Below are 23,965 nucleotides of genomic sequence, written 5' to 3' on the forward strand. Positions count from 1 at the left end.
TCATGGACTGGGACAAGGGAAAAGTCATATCATCAGAAACAAACAAATACAAGAGATGGATCAAAGAGGCTGTGGAAATCAGGAAGCGAGGGGCCAACACCATGAACAGGGATGAAGGGGGCTTACATGCTCTCACACACCTGGGACGCTGTTCTTCATCAGCGATGCCATAGGGCGGAGAACAGAACTGGCCAGATGGGGAAACTTTATTTTGAAAGTTTTCCCGACCCGGTCAGCTGTTTTTAGACACATCACACCAGAAAGCTACGACAGCTCTGACGAAGGCTGAAAAGTCAGCCGAAACTGTCAACAGTTAAAAAACCTTTCCTACACAAAAAAAGATTTGTCTGAACACAAAAATGTTGAACATATGAGAACACAATTAATTTACAAGCAAAAATAACTTATATTATCCTTTTTTACTCCTTTTAAGAAGGGCATCGTTTTCCAGAGTACACCTTTTCGTACAGGTTGAATTGTGCAAGTGTGACCATTTGTTGTTCTTTAATGTTACTTGGGAAATGAGTAAAAGCATGATAATGACCAAGATAAGGTACTGTAAAGGTTATATATAAACCCCAAAACCAGTGAAGTTGGCACGTTGTGTAAATCTTTAATAAAAACAGAATACAATGAATTGCAAATCCTTTTCAACCTATATTTAATTGAATAGACTGCAAAGACAAGATATATAATGTTGGAACTGGAAAACGTTGTTATTTTTTGCAAATATTAGCTCATTTGGAATTTGATGACTGCAACATGTTTCAAAAAAGCTGGCGCAAGTGGCAAAAAAGACTGAGAAAGTTGAGGAATGCCCATCAAACACTTATTTGGAACATCCCACAGGTGAACAGGCTAATTGGGAACAGGTGGGTGCCATGATTGGTTATTTGGCTTCCATGAAATGCTCAGTCATTCACAAACAAGGATGGGGTGAAGGTCACCACTTTGTGAACAAATGCGTGAGCAAATTGTCCAACAGTTTAAGAACAACATTTCTCAACGAGCTATTGCAAGGAATTTAGGGATTTCACCATCTACGGTCTGTATTATCATCAAAAGGTTCAGAGAATCTAGAGAAATCACTGCACGTAAGCGATGATATTACGGACCTTCAATCCGTCAGGGGGTACTGCATCAAAAAGCGGCATCAGTGTGTAAAGGATATCACCACATGGGCTCAGGAATACTTCCGAAAACCACTGTCAGTAACTACAGTTTGTCGCCACATCTGTAAGTGCAAGTTAAAGGCCTACTGAAATGATTTTTTTTAATTTAAACGGGGATAGCAGATCTATTCTGTGTCATACTTGATCATTTCGCGATATTGCCATATTTTTGCTGAAAGGATTTAGTATAGAACAACGACGATAAAGATCGCAACTTTTGGTATCTGATAAAAAAAGGCTTGCCCCTACCGGAAGTAGCGTGACGTAGTCAATTGAACATATACGCAAAGTTCCCTATTGTTTACAATGATGGCCGCATGAATGGAGAGAGATTCGGACCGAGAAAGCGACGATTTCCCCATTAATTTGAGCGAGAATGAAAGATTTGTGGATGAGGAAAGTGCAAGTGAAGGATTAGAGGGCAGTGGAAGCGATTCCTGACCTGATATTCAGCTGGAAATGACTAAAACAGTAAATAAACACAAGACATATATATACTCTATTAGCCACAACACAACCAGGCTTATATTTAATATGCCACAAATTAATCCCACATAAAAACACCTAAGTGTTTGTTATGCTAGCTCCTAGCTACTAGCTTGAGCTAGTTATAGCTCGAGCGGGTAATATGGACGGGATCCCGTATATATAACCCGCCAATACAATTCAAACACCTGCACAACACACACACTCACTCAGCCCAAAGAACCGTTCACCTAACCCAAGGTTCATAAAGCTTATATATTTAACCAAAGTTACGTACATGACACGCACATACTGGCAAGCAATCAAATGTTTGGAAGCGCGCAGGTGAGACCTGATATTCAGCTGGGAATGACTACAACAGTAAATAAACACAAGACATATATATACTCTATTAGCCACAACACAACCAGGCTTATATTTAATATGCCACAAATTAATCCTGCATAAAAACACCTCAGTGTTTGTTATGCTAGCTCCTAGCTCATAGCTACTAGCTACTAGCTCGAGCTAGTTATAGCAAGCGATCAAATGTTTGGAAGCGTACTCACGGTATCGCGTCTGAGTCTGTTAACGAAGTCAAAGTCCTCCTGGTAAGAGTCTCTGTTGTCCGAGTTCTTCGATCTTGACTGCATCTTTCGGGAATGTAAACAATGAAACACCGACTGTGTTGTGTTGCTGACTTCCCTCGCAAAATACTCCGCTTCGCACAGACTTTCTTCTTTGCTTGCTCAGCTTCTTTCTCCATAATGCAATGAACAAATTGCAACAGATTCACCAACACAGATGTCCAGAATACTGTGGAATAATGAGATGAAAACAGCTATTTCGTATTGGCTTCAATGGGGAAGCCATACCTGTGTTCTACTGGCTACGTCACGCGCATACGTCATCCTCAAAGGCGTTTTGAACCGGAAGTTCCCCGGGAAATTTAAAATTGCACTTTATAAGTTAACCCGGCCGTATTGGCATGTGTTGCAATGTTAAGATTTCATCATTGATATATAAACTATCAGACTGCGTGGTCGGTAGTAGTGGGTTTCAGTAGGCCTTTAAAACTCTATTATGCAAAGCCAAAGCTATTTATCAACAACACCCACGGGCCTGAGCTCATCTAAGATGGACTGATACAAAGTGGAAAAGTGTTCTGTGGTCTGACAAGTCCGCATTTCAAATTGTTTTGGGAACTGTGGACGTTGTGTCCTCCGGAACAAAGAGGAAAAGAACCATCCGGACTGTTATAGGCACAAAGTTGAAAAGCCAGCATCTGTGATGGTATGGGGGTGTATTAGTGCCCAAGGCATGGGTAACTTACACATCTGTGAAGGCACCATTAATGCTGAAAGGTACATACAGGTTTTGGAGCAACATACGTATGTTGCCATCCAAGCAATGTTATCGTGGACGCCCCTGCTTATTTCAGCAAGACAATGCCAAGCCACGTGTTACAACAGCATGGCTTCATAGTAAAAGAGTGCGGGTACTAGACTGGCCTGCTTGTAGTCCAGACCTGTCTCCCATTGAAAATGTGTGGCGCATTATGAAGCCTAAAATACCACAACGGAGACCCCGGACTGTTGAACAACTTAAGCTGTACATCAAGCAAGAATGGGAAAGAATTCCACCTGAAAAGCTTCCAAAATTGGTCTCCTCAGTTCCCAAACGTTTACTGAGTGTTGTTTAAAAGAAAGGCCATGTAACACAGTGGTAAAATGCCCCTGTGCCAACTTTTTGTGTTGCTGCCATTAAATTCTAAGTTAATGATTATTTGCACAAAAAAAAAAGTTTCTCAGTTCGAACATTAAATATCTTGTCTTTGCAGTCTATTCAATTGAATATACGTTGAAAAGGATTTGCAAATCGTTGTACTCTGTTTTTATGTACCATTTGCACAACGTGCCAACTTCACAGGTCATAAATTCTTTAAAATAACGAAAAACATCCACATCCACCCAGCAAGTGTGGGCTTTTACAAACTTGTCTGCAAATTACAGCTGTAAACGCAGACCTGTTCTGGTTTAAAAGCTGACAAGTGGGCTGTTGACTCTCGACACACACACAATGCAAGGTGAAGCAATGAGCAGGGGGGGGGGGGGGGATGCAGTTGTCCTTTTATTGAGAGTGATGCTTTGACTGACAGGCCCAGCAGTGCGGCGCTGGCTCGGGCTCCGTGTGGAAGCCCGACCACAAGCCTGGAGCTATCATCACTCTGACCAAGCCATCAAAAATGCTGCACGGAGGCCGTAAAAGTAGAAAAACAGCGTGTTGAATACATTACAGCGCTACAAGCGAGAGAGAAGGAAATCCCAAAAGTGGCTTTTCAGACACAATACACATAAGCAGTCAGACGTTGTTAGCATGGTGGAGTGATTTGATTTTATGGTGCACTTGTTATTGCTTTTGGTGTGGCATTAAAGGAGTACAACTTGGGCATGACAGGCTGTTTTTGGTGGGGATTCTCATGCAAGCCATATTGAGGGATTAGAAGGGGAGAGTAAAGATGAGTAATGGCTGGAAAAGAGTGAAGCTTGGCAATTTATTTTTCTGGGTGGTCTGCTTTTGAGCCAAAGTCAGATCCGATGCAACAAGAGGAGCCACGTGAGTTACAACTTCCTCCCAAAACCGTGGAACATCTCAGGTCATTTTGCACCAGGACTCTAGTCCACCTACCCTTTCTTTGCACTATCTGTCTCATTTATGTGGAAGTACAAATAATCTGTTCCAGGGTCAACGTGTTCCAATGGTGAACTCATGCTTTGCACCGGTAATTACTTAATCAAAAATACAGTAATAATCAATTCCAGAGTCATGCAATCTTACACAGGCACAGATTATTCACAGCCGTCCAAGTCTCAGACAAAGGTGCAATGCAAAGATAAGTCTTAAGCATGAAAAGAAACGTTAAGAACTATGTTAACTACCTCTTTGTTTATAATATATATTTTCTGCTGGATTTACTCTTTATTTTATGCTGCCCTTTTTTTTTGCTGCAGCTGTTACATATACTGTAATATTGCACATAGTTATTGGGATTTGTTATATAATGTATATATTATATAATAATATAATATACTAGATGAGGCAATTCCTGGAGGAATTGCGTATGAATTAGAGATGCGCGGTTTGCGGACACAACCGGGCGGGCGGGTGACATGACGAAAAAAATAGATTCGGGCGGGTGGCGGTTCAACCAATTCAGAAATATATATACATAGTTAAATGTTGTTACCCACATACGAAAAACTCAAGTTTGATGATAAAGTGCAGTCTGATGGGTTTGATTTCCCCCCTTCAGCTATTTGCCTTGGCCAATAAGTTGCAGGTAATTTATTATTATTATTTATTTAATTTATTTTTGTTTAAATAGGGATGACATACATATGTTATTGTATAATTTAAGTTTGTGCACATGATTGACAGCCTAAGGCTTATGAGGTACATTTTTTATTTATTTTTTTATTTCAACTTAAAAACGTATGAGCCTATGCCTATGCCTACAACATAGGCTATGTGTTTATCTTTATTTTCCTGCCTGTCGTTGACAATGGAGATTGTCTGATATTTTGTCATGGCTGCAGATCAATCAATAAAGGTTCATCTTTGTCGCAAAATTGTTCACTATTTCACTGTGCACCCCGCCCTCGTCCCTATTTGAGCATTATAACGTTAACAAGTTAATATTCATTGAAATAAATTCAGAATTTTTTGTATACCTAACAAAAATATAGGCCTAGTCTTTGTAAAACTTCTTAAAAGCATCGTTCTGCTTGCTGCAACTGCGCACACAAAGTGTGAGGAACGCACTCCTGATCTGAGGGCATTGGCAACAATAGTCAACACTTTCTTAATGGAAATGACAATAAGATTATAATAATGATAAATAATATTATCACGCATTAATATCTCTTAGCCACTAATGCGAGGCCAAGAGATATTAATGCGTGGCACACATTGAATGTCTCTGCTGCATTGGATCAATCTCCTTTCTTTAACAGGCAAAAGCTTTCTAACCTCACTAATGCCTTGCATCGTCTGTATTAGATATATAACAACGGGCGGGTGTGGTTTTTATAAAATGTTGGTGCGGGTGGATGCCGACTTTTGTGATGCGGTTGCGGATGAAATAATTGCCTATCCACGCATCTCTAGTGTGAATGCTCCAATGCTAAAGTTTAACTGAGATCCTGGAATTTTTTTTTACAATTGTTGAAGTAGAGCACACAATTCCCAAACAGGCTGAATATTTTGAAGTTGGAACAGTTTGAATCAGATGGAAAATGTGGGAGTTGTGGAACTTTGAAGAATGTCCCATTGATTTAAATGGGAATTTCAAAAATGTGAGAATTTTGGGAAAAGCGGTAGTTTTTATTTTTTATTTTTAAATGGGAGGGAACGCCTCGGGATCCCCCGAGAAGAGCTGGACGAAGTGGCTGGGGAGAGGAAAGTCTGGGCTTCCCTGCTTAGGCTGTTGCCCCCACGACTTGACCTCGTATAAGCGGAAGAAGATGGATGGATGGATAAATGGTAGAAAACTTGAATGGTCTGAATGAGTTGAAAAGGTTGGTGTTGGAATTTTTCAAATCGGTCGAGAAATGTTGAAGTAGTAACATAAGAAATGGTATTAAGGAATTCCTGGAATTTCGGGAAAACCGGGAATTTTTCCAGTTCAAAAAACAACTTTGTGTTTTGTCCTTATTGAGAGGAATGTTTTGACGGTGAAACAGTTGAAGTGGGTTGAAAAATGTGGGAGGAGTAGTCGCCAGAAAAAAAAGGGTGGAATGGGGCTTTGGAAAACCAGGAATTCTGGAAAATCCTGGAATTTTTTTGAACTTGGAGAAAGGGTAGTTTGAATGTCCAGGATGAGTGGAATGTGTTGATGTTGGAATGATTTGAATAGGTTGAAAAATGTGGGAATTGAGCAACTTGGAAAAATGCCCCATTTATTTCAATGGGAATTTTGGGAAAAGCGGAATTAAAAAAAAAAAGATTAGTAGTATGAATGTCCTAAATGAGCTGAATTGGTTGGTGTTACAATTGTTTAAATCAGGCAAGAAATGTTGAAGTAGTAAGTGGTATTAGGGAATTTCGGGAAAATTTTGATTTTTTTTTTAACTTGGATAAAAGGTAGTTTGAATTTCCAGAATGGTGGAATGTGTTGAAGGTGGAATGGTTTGAATTGGTTGAATTATGTGGGGATTGTGAAAGTTTGAAAAATGGCCAATCCATTTTGATTGGGGAAAATGCACAAAAAAAAAAAAAAAAAAGGAATTATGGGAAATCCGGGAATTTTTTTTAGAATTGTTGAAGTGAACAGGCTGAATATTTGGAAGTTGGAACGGTTTGAATCAGATGAAAAAGGTTGAAATTGTGGAACTTTGAAAAATGTCCCATTGATATCAATGGGAATTTCAGAAAACATTGGGAATTTTGGGAAAAGCGGGAATTCCTTTAAAAAAAAATTAGAGCTTGAATGGTCCGAATGAGTTGAAATGGTTGGTGTTGAAATTTTTCAAATCGGTGTAGAAATGTTGAAGTAGTAACATGTTGAATTGAGAAATTGTATTACGGAATTCCTGGAATTTCGGGAAAAAACGGGAATTTTTCCAGTTCAAAAAACAACTTTGTTTTTTTGTCCTGATAAGAGGAATGTTTTGACGGTGGACTCGTTGAAGTGGGTTGAAAAATGTGGGAGGAGTAGTCGCCAGAAAAAAAGAGTGGAAATAGGGCTTTGGAAAAGCAGGAATTCTGGAACATCCTGGAATTTTTTGGAACTTGGAAAAAAGGTAGTTTAAATTTCCAGAATGGTGGAATGTGTTGAAGGTGGAATGGTTTGAATCGGTTGAAGAATGTGGGAATTGTGAAAGTTTGAAAAATGGCCAATCCATTTTGTTTGGGGAAAATGCAACAAAAAAAAAGGAATTATGAGATATACGGGATTTTTTTTTTAGAATTGTTGAAGTGAACAGGCTGAATATTTGGAAGTTGGAACGGTTTGAATCAGATGAAAAATGTGGGAATTGTGGAACTTTGAAGAATGTCCCATTGATTTCAATGGGAATTTCAGAGAAAATTGGGAATTTCAAGAAACGCGGGAATTTCTTTAAAAAAATTAAAACTTCAATGGTCCGAATGAGTTGAAATGGTTGGTGTTGAAATTGTTCAAATCGGTGTAGAAATGTTGAAGTAGTAACATGTTGAATTGAGAAATGGTATTACGGAATTCCTGGAATTTCGGAAAAAAACGGGAATCTTTCCAGTTCAAAAAACAACTTTGTTTTTTTGTCCTGATAAGAGGAATGTTTTGACGGTGGACTTGTAGAAGTGGGTTGAAAAATGTGGGAGGAGTAGTCGCCAGAAAAAAAGAGTGGAAATAGGGCTTTGGAAAAGCAGGAATTCTGGAACATCCTGGAATTTTTTGGAACTTGGAAAAAAGGTAGTTTGAATTTCCAGAATGGTGGAATGTGTTGAAGGTGGAATGGTTTGAATCGGTTGAAGAATGTGGGAATTGTGAAAGTTTGAAAAATGGCCAATCCATTTTGTTTGGGGAAAATGCAACAAAAAAAAAGGAATTATGAGAAATACAGGATTTTTTTTAGAATTGTTGAAGTGAACAGGCTGAATATTTGGAAGTTGGAACGGTTTGAATCAGATGAAAAATGTGGGAATTGTGGAACTTTGAAGAATGTCCCATTGATTTCAATGGGAATTTCAGAAAACATTGGGAATTTTGGGAAAAGCGGGAATTCCTTAAAAAAAAAAATTAAAGCTTGAATGGTCCGAATGAGTTGAAATGGTTGGTGTTGAAATTGTTCAAATCGGTGTAGAAATGTTGAAGTAGTAACATGTTGAATTGAGAAATGGTATTACGGAATTCCTGGAATTTCGGGAAAAAACGGGAATTTTTCCAGTTCAAAAAACAACTTTGTTTTTTTGTCCTGATAAGAGGAATGTTTTGACGGTGGACTCGTTGAAGTGGGTTGAAAAATGTGGAAGGAGTAGTCGCCAGAAAAAAAGAGTGGAAATAGGGCTTTGGAAAAGCAGGAATTCTGGAACATCCTGGAATTTTTTGGAACTTGGAAAAAAGGTAGTTTGAATTTCCAGAATGGTGGAATGTGTTGAAGGTGGAATGGTTTGAATCGGTTGAAGAATGTGGGAATTGTGAAAGTTTGAAAAATGGCCAATCCATTTTGTTAGGGGAAAATGCAACAAATAAAAAGGAATTATGAGAAATACGGGATTTTTTTTTAGAATTGTTGAAGTGAACAGGCTGAATATTTGGAAGTTGGAACGGTTTGAATCAGATGAAAAATGTGGGAATTGTGGAACTTTGAAGAATGTCCCATTGATTTCAATGGGAATTTCAGAGAACATTGGGAATTTCAAGAAAAGCGGGAATTTCTTTAAAAAAAATTAAAACTTCAATGGTCCGAATGAGTTGAAATGGTTGGTGTTGAAATTTTTCAAATCGGTGTAGAAATGTTGAAGTAGTAACATGTTGAATTGAGAAATGGTATTATGGAATTCCTGGAATTTCGGGAAAAAACGGGAATTTTTCCAGTTCAAAAAACAACTTCGTTTTTTTGTCCTGATAAGAGGAATGTTTTGACGGTGGACTTGTAGAAGTGGGTTGAAAAATGTGGGAGGAGTAGTCGCCAGAAAAAAAGAGTGGAAATAGGGCTTTGGAAAAGCAGGAATTCTGGAACATCCTGGAATTTTTTGGAACTTGGAAAAAAGGTAGTTTGAATTTCCAGAATGGTGGAATGTGTTGAAGGTGGAATGGTTTGAATCGGTTGAAGAATGTGGGAATTGTGAAAGTTTGAAAAATGGCCAATCCATTTTGTTTGGGGAAAATGCAACAAAAAAAAAGGAATTATGAGAAATACAGGATTTTTTTTAGAATTGTTGAAGTGAACAGGCTGAATATTTGGAAGTTGGAACGGTTTGAATCAGATGAAAAATGTGGGAATTGTGGAACTTTGAAGAATGTCCCATTGATTTTGTTGCGTTTGACCAGATGTTCCTCCAAGTGGGATGTAAAACGCTGGTCAGTCCCAAGTTACTTAGATGACACATAAACTGATCTCGAATATACACCAATCACAGAATAGGTATTTTCTAATTTTATTGTCAAATATTTGAGAATAGAGACCAGCCTCGAACAACACATCCAAATGCGTAGCCCAAGTTGATCTGGCATTCCACAGGCCAAAAGCAACTCTTTTCACACAAAGAAAGCCCGCCTTTCCCCTCCCCCCAACACTGATAAGAAGAGAGACTTGGGGGTTGTGTTCACATTCCTGATGGTTTACGACCCTATCTAACCAGGCAATCTGAAGACAAAGAGAAACTAGTATACAGAGTAAAATTAAGGAAAGAAATGAGCTGATTCAAACATGATTATGAATAAAGAAATAGCTCTTAAACATATGCATTATCTACAATCCCCCTTCAGATCTTATCCAAAAGATCTCTCCTACGAGAGCAACACCTCTAAAGCACGCCCCACATTAAAGTAGGTGCTGTAGTTTTTTTTTCTTTGAGCAAGCTAGCAATAAAACAACAGCATATTTACATGGATGACAGATGGAGGGAGTCCACGTCAATGTCGTCATGGTCAGGGAAGGAAATCAACAATTCTCGAAAGTCTCCATTTTGCTTGACCCCCTTCAAAGACATAACGAGCCCAGAAACAGGGTGGGGTTGACCTTCTACAGCTCTAACAATGATGCGGGTGCATAGAGACTTAGCACAAGGGGCGATAAAGCAACCGCAAGAGGCTATAATGGCCAAGAAAACTCCAATGGAGACCAGGACAGACTTAATTAGGTCAGTCCACCTGCCAAATGTGCTTTGGAGCCAATCTTTAAAGGGGTCAGAGACCCCTGAAACTTCAGTAAGTTCCTTAGACAGGGCCTGGAGGCCCTCTAAGGCCCTCTGAACTGAGCCATCTGGTGCAGTGTTGTTAGGAATGAAGGTACAGCATTGGTCACCAAACATTGCACACACGCCTTCTTCCTTGGCTAGGATGCGGTCAAGGGCTATGCGGTTCTGGATGGCCATGAGAGAGGTCGGGGCAAGTTGTTCAGCAAGTCCCTCAACGGCGTCACGAGTCAGGTTGGTCAGTCTCAACAGATTATAAAAAACATAGTTAATGCGTTCAACATTTTTAGTAGCAGTCACAGGGAAAATAGCACCAATGATAGGAAGGTTCTCGAAACCTGCACAGGATTCACACCACAATTTGTGTTGTGAGGGGACCCCTCTTGGTTGTCCAATTGCATCAAAGTAAACACCATCAGGGTTTCTCATCAGATCAAAGGAGCCCTTTACACTCCTTCGAGATAAAACATGGCGGCGTCGGCGAGAAGTTAGAGAGGCCGCTGAGACAGGAGTTACAAGGGGAGTTAATTTGGTACCCACTAGGGTGAGTGGGGTCACCAGTCTAACCATAGCACAAAGCCCTACGGATGACTTTGGGATTCTAATGTACAATCTGTGCTCCCCACAATACCAGAATAAGTCAGCTCGTGCCCAAGGGCCTCTCCTTGAGCCATCTATCAGTGTGGTGCACCAGGAAGGGTTAATATCACCCAATTTGTTGGGGGACGAAGAGGGTCCTTTGAATTGAAAACACGTGTAATTCAGCTTTTGGGCCACAAATGGAAGAAGTCGGGTGGAATTGTCAACAGGAGGGTACACACTAGCCAACAAATCGCACCCTGGTGGCGTGGGTTCAGAGAACAAGGAAATAAGACAGTTTGAGCCATTTATGTCAGTCAACTTAAAAGGGGCGGGGTAAGTGTGGGGAAAAGGACGTCCAGCGGAACAAGCAACACAGTCACCCAGGTTTTGGCTCTTAGCCATGCTAGTCATCCACCTGAGCCATAGGTTGCCTGCACCTGCTCCTAAGGTCAAAGCTACCAGGTCTTCAGTGGTGATGTCATTAGTATACACAGATGTGAGAGCTTTTGTAACGTCACCGAGGTGGAGTGGCACTTTAGGTGCTACAGAGGGGGCAAAGGTAGTTAATGCCCTCTCAAGGATATTAATTTTAATAATCCCTTTAGGGTCCGTACCAGCCTGTTCAACCCCCAAAACAACATAAAAGGGACTTGGCACAACACCCATTCCGATAATTGTAAGTGCAAGGGGATTCTGGGAACGATCAAAATTCCTCTGAAAGGTCATCCCTCTCTGAATAACTTGTAATAGTAGAGGTAGGCGGTAATGGTAAAAAGAGGGCCCTGTGTAGTGGGTTACACTCGTCCATGAGGGGCACCACCCACTAGAGTATGTTGTCTGCTTCCGACACCAATGATTCAGTTTTATGTCGTCACAAAGATAGAGGTTACTACTACGGTACAAACTATTTTTCCCCCCGCATTTAATCACACTGCACAGGTCAAAAAAATAAGTCTTGCTGTCCCCCCTAACCCAGTCTATTTCAAGTCCGCCGTATGTTCTAAGACACTTGTCAGTCACTGTCGTCGGGAAGGAAGGACTGAGGCACAAGAACAGTAGAACAAGCCTAAACACCAATCCGTCAGGAAATACTTCTGGGCGTAACATCCTTGTTTTTCGACTATCAAAATCAGAGTAATTCAGGTAACGAAACGGGGATAAACATCAAACTTTTCACTTAATATAACGACACAGATAGTTATGCTGAAAACAAGCAAGAGAAATTGGATAACTTCGAGTATAAAGGCTGGTCTCAAATAAGGATATACAATATAGAAGTTAAAAAGAGTAATATAGGTAGAAAATCTCTCTCTCAGCGTCGTCTTCTGGGCTGTAGGATTATGTGTGTGTAATTAAAGCCTCGCTCTTCTATGACCTAGAGGGGGAGAGGTTACTAGCACGATCACCCCTTATGTGTGTTACTTCGTTAACACACCCACTAAAAATGAGTCGTTTTCTGCTCCCGTTCTTCTTCAGCTGCCTCAGGCTCAAAAGGCGCTGCTAGGGGGTCGAGTGGGGCAGATGATGTGGCTATGTCAGCAATGACATCCGCTGGTGATCTATCAGGTTCTTCAGCAGGAGTGCAGAGGGAGAGGTGGTACCAGGTGTCCCCTTTACCAGCTAGTCGAAGGGCGTGAGACGTCCGTTCCACGACCTTGAAGGGACCAGTCCACCTGGGCTCCGTCCACTTGCGTTTGATGACTTTGAGCTTGACCCACTCTACGGGAGGGAGGGTCCCTGGAGGAGTGGATTGTTGTCCACGAATCTGTGCAGAGAAATTATTACACAAATTCTGAATTTGTTCAAAGTACCATTTTGGTTTTACGCTGATTCTTCCTTCCAGGGAGGCAGCTGGTCCTGGGAAGGGCTGACCTGAATGCAGTTCATAGGGTGAAAAACCAGTTTTGTTCATGGACATTCGGATGGTCATTAAAGCCAATGGTAACGCGTCAACCCACTTCAATTTGGTCTGTGCACAGATTTTTGCCAATTTTGTCTTGATGTTTTGGTTCATTCTCTCGACCTTACCTTGGGACTGAGGATGGTACACCGAACCAAACCTGTGTTCTAGTCCGAGAGCCTTTTCGACCAAGGCTAGGTGAGTATTTTTGAAATGGGTGCCGTTGTCTGACCTAATCTTTTTGGGGAAACCATGTCGGGGAATTAGGTCATTAACAAGCCATTTAATTACTGATTTTGCATCCTCTTTTGAGGTTGGAGTTGCTTCCGGCCATCCACTGTAATTGTCAACGCAAGTTAGCAAGTACCTTTTCCCTTGTACCGGATTGATCATGTCAGTGTAATCGATCGTCCATTCTTCACCATTTTGTGCCGGAATGGGGAAAGTCCCCATTTCTGGTTTCAGTGTTGGTCTGGGGTTAAAGTCCTGGCAGATATCGCAGTATCTGACGTGGTTGTCCACAATGTTCTCCAAATAGGGGTGCCACCATAGTGACAAGTTCGCTTTTGTTTGCTTTGCCCCCACATGTCCGGGACCGTGGGCCCATCGGAGCATTTTTTGTCTAATTCCTGGGGGCCAGGCCAGGTGACCATTTGGCCCTCGCCAAAGACCTGTCGGGTCTTGTCTAGCGCCTCTTCTCAGCCACAAAGTTTTCTCTTGTGGTGAGGCCTGCTCCTGATGTTTTCTGATTTCATTATCAGACAGGGCAGGTAGGAGTTCTGTCTGGCAGGCAGTGGCAGTCATGATAATTCCAGTCTTGTCATAGCCAGCAGTTTGCTTAGCTACGGAGTCAGCAAAGTTGTTACCATCAGTTACTGTCCCTTTTTCCTTACTGTGTCCCTTGCACTTGACAATAGCTATCCTTTTAGGTAGGAGCAGCGCTGTTTCCAGTGCTTCCATTTCTGTCTTGTATTTAATCGGATGTCCTTCAGCAGTCAGGAAGCCATTTCTCTTCCATTTAGGAAGGTCAATGACAGCTGACATGAAGGCATAAGCCGAGTCTGTAAAGATAGTCACTTCGTAGTCTTTTCCTTGCTTTAGGGCTTCTGTCAAAGCCACAAGTTCAGCTCTTTGTGCCGACAGCTGTTCGTCAAGTGTCTGGGTGGCCAAGGTCTCCCATTCTCCTGAGCTGGACTGCTGTACCACTGACCAAGCTGCCTGCAATCCCTTTAGAGGATGTCTGAAACAACAGCCGTCCGTGAACAGCCAGTGGGAGCCTGGGATGGGTGTGGTCAACAGGTCTGGTCTTATCTTTTCAGTCAAAGCAACTCTCTCCTCACAGTGATGTAGTTCTCCACTATTTATGTTATCAGCCATGTTGATTCCTTCGTGTGTAAAAGTTATGTGAGGTTGTTGCAAAATTTTCATGAGTCTGCGTTGTTTGAGTGGCGTCATGGTAAACAAATGTGATGATACATATGCAATGACAGTGTGGTTTGTCAGTACTGTAAGTGGGTGTCCCATGACAATGTGTGCCGTTTTGTCAATCAGTTTTGCCAAAGTGGAAGCATGTTGCGAGCATGTGTGATGTCGAAGTTCAGATAGGTCAAGCAGAATGCTGGTGTAGGTTAAAACGCAACGCGTTCCCCCTATACCTCCCCCTTCAGGTTTCTGAAAAAGGACAGCGTTAGCAGTACCTTCACTCTCAGAAACATCTAAGTAGAAGGGTAGTTTGTAGTCTGGTACTGCAAGGGCAGAAGCAGAAGACAAATGTTGCTTGAGGTCAATGAAAGCTTGTTCGGCCTCAACCGTCCACTGGAGGGCAGCATTTGAGTTGCGGACTCCAGCAGTGCGGAGGAGGGCACGAAGAGGAGCTGTTTTCAAGGAAAAACAAGGAATGTAGGAGCGGCTGAAACCAGCCAATCCAAGGAAGGACTGTAATTGTTTGACAGAAGAAGGTTTAGGATGACATAGGATAGACTGGCGATGGTCAGGGGACAGGGAGACCCCCGTTGAGGAGATCTCCCGCCCCATGAAATGAACAAGGGAACGGGCAACCTGCAATTTCTTACGAGAGACCTTGTATCCTGTTGAGGCCAGACGCTGAAGAACAGCTAGGGTGGCCGCCAGGCATGAGGTAGGAGAAGAAGCAGCGATGAGTATGTCATCTACATACTGGACAACAAATGTGTCGTCAAAAAGCTCCACTGAGGCCAGATCGTCTCGTAATTGCTGGTTGAAAAGGCCAGGCGACAGTTTCCAACCTTGTGGGAGGCGGGAGTACTGCAGCTTTTGACCTTGAAAGGTGAAAGCAAAGACATGTTTGATGCATTCAGCGATAGGGATGCAAAAGAAAGCATTCGCTAGGTCAATGACAGAGAAATAACAGTGTGCAGTGGTCAGATGGGTGAGTGCTGTGTAAGGGTTAGGAACAGGTATGGGAGGGGTCACTGTGACGTCATTAACGGCCCTAAGATCGTGTACCATCCGGTACACAGAGGTGCCAGTTTTTGGAACAGGCAAAATAGGTGTGTTCCATTTAGAGTTGGAGGGTTCCAATACTCCAGATTGTTTAAGGCCTGAGATGGTATCTGTAATGCCATCTATGGCTTGTTGTTTTTGTGGGTATTGTCTGACATGTACCACACTACTGGTGTCAATTTTGACAGAGACAGGGGACGCATTGACAGCAAGACCAACATCTGTGGGACCTTGAGACCAAACGGTCAGTGGGAGGGTGTTTAACATGTCAGCAGCTTCAGGATGGTCTGTTCGTTCTTGCCCATGCTCTCGAGCGACCTGAAGATGTTGTAGAACCCCGAGGTCAGCAGTCTGAGAGCAGGAGATACGAAACATATCAACTGAGTCAGAATGTTGTAAGTGTGGTATTTGGGTGTCTACCCAATCAGTGGCAGATACTCCCTGTTTTGTCATTGGACCCAAGTCCTTGGCTTGGTAGGCGGGACAAAGAGCAAGAGAACAATGTGGGACTGCCGTAGCGTCCATTTTATACCATTTTTTCTGTTGAGGAGTGAAATCGACATGGGCGGACACACCCTGAGCTCCAGCATAGATGTGAGTGTAGGCCAAAGGCCACTCTTTCCCTGCTATGGTGTCAAAACCTTCTTGGTAACTTTCATCAGATTGGCGATCATAATATAAGGTGACATGTGGCGGATCAGGTGGTGGTACATACGGACGCAGCTCGGTCAGCCAGGGCTTCCACTGATAGAAGAGCAGGAGCAGCCCTTGTCCTTCACTTGTTTCCGGGAGGAGGCGTGTCCAGTAGATGTCCGCCATTTGTGGTACCTCAGGTTGAGGCATGAGCACAAACATGGAGGAGCCTTTATAGTGGTGTCGCAGCTTGGTGATAGTGCCGTCAGGTAACACCAGGAAGGTTCCTTCTGTGCGATATTGGATGTCAGGGTACAGTTTGTAAAGCAGATCATTACCGAGCAGGCAAGGTGTGTGATGATCAACCACGAAGGGATGCTTTAGCGAGTGTCCAGCAATCTGAACCGGAAGTGGTTTGGTGACAGGTAACATCCTTGTGACCCCAGCAAAGCCTTCAACCTTTAAAAAGGAAGCACACAGTTTCTTTGGAACTACTGCATTCAAAAGTGAATGTGTAGCGCCAGTGTCAATCATGAACTGATAACATTGTCCATTGACAACTATGTCCAGCAGGGGGCCTGTCTGTATTTCCTGCTGTGGCTCCTGCTGTGGGCAGCTTCAGAAGACCCCCCCTTGGTCCACGTCGTCACCCAGGAAGTAGGCGGAGGCGCCAGGCGCTAAGGCGGACCTGGGGGCGTGGTATTGTTGCTGTTGTTGTGGCTGCTGTTGGGAGGAGCTCTGCTGTGGGTGCCCTCTGCCACGACCTCGTGTTCGTCTGCCGGCACGACGGAACCATTCCTGTTCGGAAATACTCGGACAGTCTCGGCTCCAGTGACCAGGCTGGTCACAGTTGAAACAGTTTCTTCCCCGGATTGACTTTGAAACGCCGCGTCCACCACCTGAGCCTGAGGGTCTGGTTTCAAGTTTATTGAGGATTCTTTCCTCCATCTTTTGTAGTTCAAAAGCAAGTTCACCCGTTGCCGAATACACTTTAGCAGATTTGTGACCTTTAGGGTCTTTAGACATTTTTGCTACATCAATTTGTAAATTAAGGAGTTGTTTCCTTACTGCTCTGTCCTCAGCCTTATCATTTTCACCTTGCTTAGTCCAATTCTGCATGTGGTGGATAAGGTGCCTCTCCCAGGTAGCACCGTCAGCTCCTGGTATATCAGGATTAGCATCCATCCTTTTTTTCACCACAGTTGGCATTGCGTCAAGTACGGCTCGTCTAAAAAACTGTCGGTGTTCCCCTTCTTTACTGGGGTGCACACCTGTAGCACGTGACCATTGCTCTTTAGCTTGACTTATGAATACATAAGGTGACTCACCATCTTTCCACTGATAAGTGGGTGTGGCATTTTGACACGGAAGAGGAAAGAGACTGCGCATAGCAGTAGCTATGTCGTGAATGTATGGTGTTATTGGCAGGGTCTGAGGTTCAGCCATTAATCCTGCTTGTTGTTCCATGTTTTGGCCATCTTGCGTGGAAACACAACGATACAAAATGCCCCTAAAGTCTCCTACTGAGAGTGTGTATCCTGCTGTTAGTTTGTCTAACGTATTAAGCCAAAGACTCCCACCTTCAGACACAGGTGGGAGTTTGTCAACGATGGCCTGTATGTCTGCAACAGCAAAAGGCTTATATTGGAATCTGCCGCTATTATCAGGAAAAAGTGGATATGCGTGTCCCTCCAGCTTTTTTTTTAAGCGTGTGTTGTATGCATGTGGTTCATGTGGGTGTTGGTCAATGTAGCCTTCCATTGAGCCATTAACAGTTACAGGAGACCACAAAGTCTGGCTCTGTTGTGTGTTGTATGCATGTGGTTCATGTGGGTGTTGGTCAATGTAGCCTTCCATTGAGCCATTAACAGTTACAGGAGACCACAAAGTCTGGCTCTGTTGTGTGTTGTTCGAGAATGTCTGATGTGCACGTGAGAGACTGTCATCTACTGGGGGAGGGCATTTGTTTATGGCAACAAAATGGTCTGGCGTGTAAAGTGAGGAGTTCTGCATTGACTCATGCATTATCTGCTGTCTAGTAAGATTAGGCATATTCGGGAGGTTTTCCGCTGGGTGGCTGTTATTTTGGGGCTTAGGCACCAGAGGTGATTTACACTCAGGAGACAGCATTAGTTTTGGAGGAGGGTTCAATCTTAGAGAGGCTGTGTGAGCACCGCCCTCATTTGTCACAGGAGTAGGGGGTGGACCAGAGAGCTTTGTTTCTGTTTCGACCACCAGGGCTCCTCCTGTGACTGTCAAAAGTGGGTATAAAGACGCCTCCGGCTTTACGTCATAGGGCGGTGGCTTAGTCAAAGTCTGGGCGGGTCGTTTGAATTGTCTTGCGCATGCGCGACAGGCGAAAGACCAGTCAATCCATTTTTTCATGTTTATCTCAATTGTTTTCATTTCTTTAGCAGCTTTTCTTTTTTCCATGTAACTCCCGCTTACTCGAATTCCCTCTAGCTTCCTTTTCTCATTCGTCAAACGCTTATATTCTCGAGCACATAAGTTCTGTAAGCCTTCTTTTAACCCGTTAGGTTCCTCGCCCTGTGCTCGAGTCATCTCCTTAACTACTTTACTTCGTTCCTTTTTGTCTCTCCCCGCGGACTCCATTGTTACCAAAAGCACATTCAATTGATCATTGAACGATAACCATTCATCACATTTTCCCCAGCCGTCATCACATTCTTGTCTGTCACACTCCTTGGCCATTTTCACCAGCGCACACACACACACAAGCACGTGTAAGCACTCACGCACACACAAGCAAGTGCCTACAGCCCTACGCACACACACACACACACACACGTAAGCACTCTCTCTGCGTTTCACTTTACCATAAAACTTCCAGTTACTTTTTTATTTTATTTTTTATTTTACCTGACGTTTGAGTTCACAACTTTTCGAGTATTGTAAACTCCCTCTTAACCCTTTCAAGGAACGTTCTCTTTTTTTCTTTTTAAACTCTACTTGCTAATTTTATTGTCGACAACCGTCTATTCAATTGATCATTACACAGTAATGATTCATCACATTCCTCCCCGACCGCCATCACATTCCTGTCTGTCACACTCAGTGGCCATTGTGTCTATTTTTTTCAGAAGGGCCTCGAACCCCTGAAGGCCTTTAACCCACAAACCATACGGCGGCCTTTAACCCCGTAATTTTTCGTACAATACGCAGCTAGAGCCTCTAACTCTAACCCGTGCAATTTATCGTGCAATATGCAGGCCTCTAACCTCCATATCATACGAGGGCCTTTAACCCGTTACTCTTTTAGGCGGCGACCAACTACCCAGGGTGAGCCACACCCAACTATTAGTTCACTCGTCAATGAAACTGCCCGTCACGGTAATCGAGACACAATGGCGTGAGTTGACCACCTATTTACAATTTTAATGCAATGGCAGGCTCGGCAAAAATGCAATCAATCTATCAAAATCACCATTCTGTGTCTGCGGTACAAAGCAGTGTTTAACTTACAGACTTCTGGGCAGACTCCTAATGCAGATTTTATCTAAAAAGAAAGGTTCTGCTTACCTTGAATTATGTTTTGGCCATGTGAGTCTGTCCAGAAGATTGCAAGAGAAGGTCCAATTGTCAGCGTGTCATCCCGGACGAGCCCCCAAATTGTTGCGTTTGACCAGATGTTCCTCCAAGTGGGATGTAAAACGCTGGTCAGTCCCAAGTTACTTAGATGACACATAAACTGATCTCGAATATACACCAATCACAGAATAGGTATTTTCTAATTTTATTGTCAAATATTTGAGAATAGAGACCAGCCTCGAACAACACATCCAAATGCGTAGCCCAAGTTGATCTGGCATTCCACAGGCCAAAAGCAACTCTTTTCACACAAAGAAAGCCCGCCTTTCCCCTCCCCCCAACACTGATAAGAAGAGAGACTTGGGGGTTGTGTTCACATTCCTGATGGTTTACGACCCTATCTAACCAGGCAATCTGAAGACAAAGAGAAACTAGTATACAGAGTAAAATTAAGGAAAGAAATGAGCTGATTCAAACATGATTATGAATAAAGAAATAGCTCTTAAACATATGCATTATCTACAATTTCAATGGGAATTTCAGAAAACATTGGGAATTTTGGGAAAAGCGGGAATTCCTTTAAAAAAAAAATTAAAGCTTGAATGGTCCGAATGAGTTGAAATGGTTGGTGTTGAAATTTTTCAAATCGGTGTAGAAATGTTGAAGTAGTAACATGTTGAATTGAGAAATGGTATTACGGAATTCCTGGAATTTCGGGAAAAAACGGGAATTTTTCCAGTTCAAAAAACAACTTTGTTTTTTTGTCCTGATAAGAGGAATGTTTTGACGGTGGACTCGTTGAAGTGGGTTGAAAAATGTGGAAGGAGTAGTCGCCAGAAAAAAAGAGTGGAAATAGGGCTTTGGAAAAGCAGGAATTCTGGAACATCCTGGAATTTTTTGGAACTTGGAAAAAAGGTAGTTTGAATTTCCAGAATGGTGGAATGTGTTGAAGGTGGAATGGTTTGAATCGGTTGAAGAAGGTGGGAATTGTGAAAGTTTGAAAAATGGCCAATCCATTTTGTTTGGGGAAAATGCAACAAATAAAAAGGAATTATGAGAAATACGGGATTTTTTTTTAGAATTGTTGAAGTGAACAGGCTGAATATTTGGAAGTTGGAACGGTTTGAATCAGATGAAAAATGTGGGAATTGTGGAACTTTGAAGAATGTCCCATTGATTTCAATGGGAATTTCAGAGAACATTGGGAATTTCAAGAAAAGCGGGAATTTCTTTAAAAAAAATTAAAACTTCAATGGTCCGAATGAGTTGAAATGGTTGGTGTTGAAATTTTTCAAATCGGTGTAGAAATGTTGAAGTAGTAACATGTTGAATTGAGAAATGGTATTATGGAATTCCTGGAATTTCGGGAAAAAACGGGAATCTTTCCAGTTCAAAAAACAACTTCGTTTTTTTGTCCTGATAAGAGGAATGTTTTGACGGTGGACCGTTTGAAGTGGGTTGAAAAATGTGGAAGGAGTAGTCGCTAGAAAAAAAAAGTGGAAATAGGGCTTTGGAAAAGCAGGAATTCTGGAAAATCCTGGAATTATTTGGAACTTGGAAAAAGGGAATGTTGAATTTCCCAAATGGTGGAATAGGTTGAAGGTGGAATGGTTTGAATAGGTTGAAAAATGTGGAAATGGTGAAAGTTTGAAAAATGGCCAATTCATTTTGAATGGGAAAAATGGCCCGGAAAACCTGGAATTCCGGGAATTCGTGTTAAGGGAAAGCCCGTGATTCCCGTATAAGCTGAACAGTTTGAAGTTGGAACGGTTTGAATCGGATGAAAAATGTGGAGGGTAGAGCGCGCCAAAATCTGGAGAAGAAGAAGTTGTTGAATAATAATAATACCGGTATCTGCATTTTGGTGTTGAAAACCATGTGTGAATGCTTTGAAGTATTCACACAAATATAATATATCAGTATATATTATATATACTGTATATATAATATGTAAATATTACATATGTTATATTTTATATTGCTACTATAGTACATTTTTAGTCTATTTTATACCTTTTGTTTTCACCCTCTTTTTGTGCCCTTGTGTGCATTATCCTTTCCATCCTTTGTAACTGAGCTACTGTGTGGAACAATTTCCCTTGTGGATCATTAAAGTTTGTCTAAGTCTAAGTCTAAGGTTCAGGTTTACTCACTGACTGTGTGATACTGACAGACAAACATCTTGACCATTAATTCGAACTCCAAAGCTATTATTTCTCCCTGTCCTCCACCTCAGCAGCAAACCCGACAAGGAGCCGGGCGGCGCCCCGGGCACGGCTCCTCCCACCGGCTGGCAGACGACTCCGTTCGCGACGGAGCTGGAAGAGCCCAGCAACATGCCCGGCATCGGAGAGGAGGAACTCCCTCACTTGCTGCAGCCTGACAGCCTGAGCCAGCTGGAGGAGTTCGGACGGCACAAGCGTCCTCGCAAAGCTCATCGCGGACACGACAGGCCTCGCTTCTTCAGTGACCTTTGGGTCCGTTTCGGAGACAGGTAAACATTCTTTTTTTCCCTCAAAACTCGACAGTGCGCCCTATAGCCTGGTGCGGCTAATGTACGGAATAATTCTGGTTTTGCTTACCGACCTCGAAGCAATTTTATTTGTTGCATGGTGTAATGACAAGTGTGACCAGTAGATGGCAGTCAAACATAAGACATGTAGACTGCAATTCAATGGCAATATGACTCAAGTAAACAACACCAACATTGTATATGTTCCATTGAAAATATAGAACATTACACACATTGCTCAAAAATCTATCAAAATGTTTTAGTACGACTTTGGTAAGCTATGAAGCCGCTCCGTTTCATGGATTGTCGGCGCATTAAACATACAAGTATTATCATGGTGTGTGTATAAGGTAAGACATATTATCTGGCGTTTTGTTTCGCAATATTATGCAAAAGAAACTTTCCTTACCTGCTGATCTGTATTTGGGATCTGCATAAATCCTGAAAAATTGCACGCTTCCACCTTTGTAGTCCATGCAGACAACATAGTCGATAAACTTCTTCTTTTTCTCTATTTTCTTGTTATGGGACATTCATCCTCCGCTGTTGCCATTTCGAATATAAAGTAGTGTAAAGTTCTTACTTATATCTGTCAGTGAACTCGCCATGAAAGCGCTAAAACATACCGGTGTAGTGAGTTTACATTATTCACCCAAGGAACTTTAGTTCGGACGGTTTTTCACGAGACACATTTGTTGTTGTTCCTGGATGAGGAAATGCTGCTCCGTTATTGATTGAAGTAAAGTCTGAAAGTCATTAAAACAGTTAGCTCCATCTTTTGACACTTCTTCCACTCCCGTCCTTGCACGCTACACCACTACAACAAAGATGACGGGGAGAAGACGCTGTCGAAGGTGAGCCACGTAAATAAGACCGCCCACAAAACGGCGCATCCGGAAGCGACTGTCAGAAAGCGGCTTGAAGATGATCTGTAAAACATCATCTATGCAACATTTTGACCGAAGAACCACCATTACATGTTATGTAGACCACAAGGAAGTGTTTTACATTTAGAAAAAAATAAAAATAATATGACCCCTTTAATGCGCCCTAACTCCTAATATATGAAAAAAGACCAAAAATAGACCATTCATCTGCAGTGCGCCTTATTATCCGGTGCGTCCATTGGTCCGGAAAATATGGTAGGATATCCATAGATCTGCAGTATCCTTACACTGTACTGAATATCTAAAATAACTACTAGACTGAGTAAATATTGTCTCCATGGAGTTCAGCACTACGAAGATCAAGGTCATGGTGGCAAGGAAAGAACCCGTAGAACTAAAGATCTTCTGCCAGGGAGTCCAGTTGGAACATATGACAACCTTCCAATACCTGGGTGCCATTAACGACCAGACAGATGGAAGCAGTCACAAGGTAAATGCATGCTTAGGAGCAGCACGCCCAGCCCTTAGTTCCCCTTGAGGTCATCTGGAAGGACAAGGCTCGACAAATGCCTGAGGATCTTGAAGGCTTTGGTATGGCCCGCAGTGATGAAGCTTTGGACACTGCACTCAAAGGACATACAGAAGACACAAGCCTTCGAGATGAGATGTTGTAGGAAGCGACTGAGGGTCAGCTGGACAGAACAACAAACAAACACATTCTCTAAGGGAAAATCTGTGGATCTAAAAATAGGGGCAGACCACACAGGAGATGGCGTGACAACATAAAGAGCTGGACAAGGAGGTCTCTCGCTGAATGCACCCAGAAGTCCAAGGACAGAAAGAAATGGAGAAAGATTGTGCTGGACACTTCCACAGCCCCTGACCC

The 23,965-nt window shown here is 42.4% G+C and overlaps 2 protein-coding genes across 4 annotated transcripts in view; one reads left to right on the plus strand and one right to left on the minus strand.

Annotated features, from left to right (window-relative positions):
• The window catches only part of trabd2b (TraB domain containing 2B), a 217,944-nt gene that overhangs the window by 187,244 nt on the left and 6,735 nt on the right, over positions 1 to 23,965 (plus strand). The window contains exon 6 of one of the 2 annotated variants that reach the window (XM_062038890.1): positions 21,917 to 22,174. In XM_062038890.1, the coding sequence (XP_061894874.1) occupies positions 21,917 to 22,174 (258 nt within the window). The remainder of the gene's footprint in view (positions 1 to 21,916; positions 22,175 to 23,965) is intronic. The other variant, XM_062038891.1, reaches the window with a different exon arrangement.
• LOC133644425 (uncharacterized) lies at positions 12,541 to 20,161 on the minus strand. Of its 2 annotated transcripts, none has more exons than XM_062038889.1 (2): positions 15,097 to 16,835; positions 12,541 to 12,882 (listed from the first exon to the last, which is right to left on the minus strand). In XM_062038889.1, the coding sequence occupies exons 1-2, from the start codon at positions 16,663 to 16,665 to the stop codon at positions 12,556 to 12,558; spliced, it is 1,896 nt and encodes a 631-aa protein (XP_061894873.1). In that variant the 5' UTR covers positions 16,666 to 16,835; the 3' UTR covers positions 12,541 to 12,555. The 2 variants fall into 2 exon arrangements, 1 of the variants encoding a protein (XP_061894873.1); XR_009824765.1 differs by having other exon boundaries at positions 12,737 to 12,882; positions 15,097 to 20,161.

The sequence above is a fragment of the Entelurus aequoreus genome, linkage group LG27 (assembly GCF_033978785.1).
Source record: "Entelurus aequoreus isolate RoL-2023_Sb linkage group LG27, RoL_Eaeq_v1.1, whole genome shotgun sequence".
Lineage (NCBI taxonomy): Eukaryota > Metazoa > Chordata > Actinopteri > Syngnathiformes > Syngnathidae > Entelurus > Entelurus aequoreus.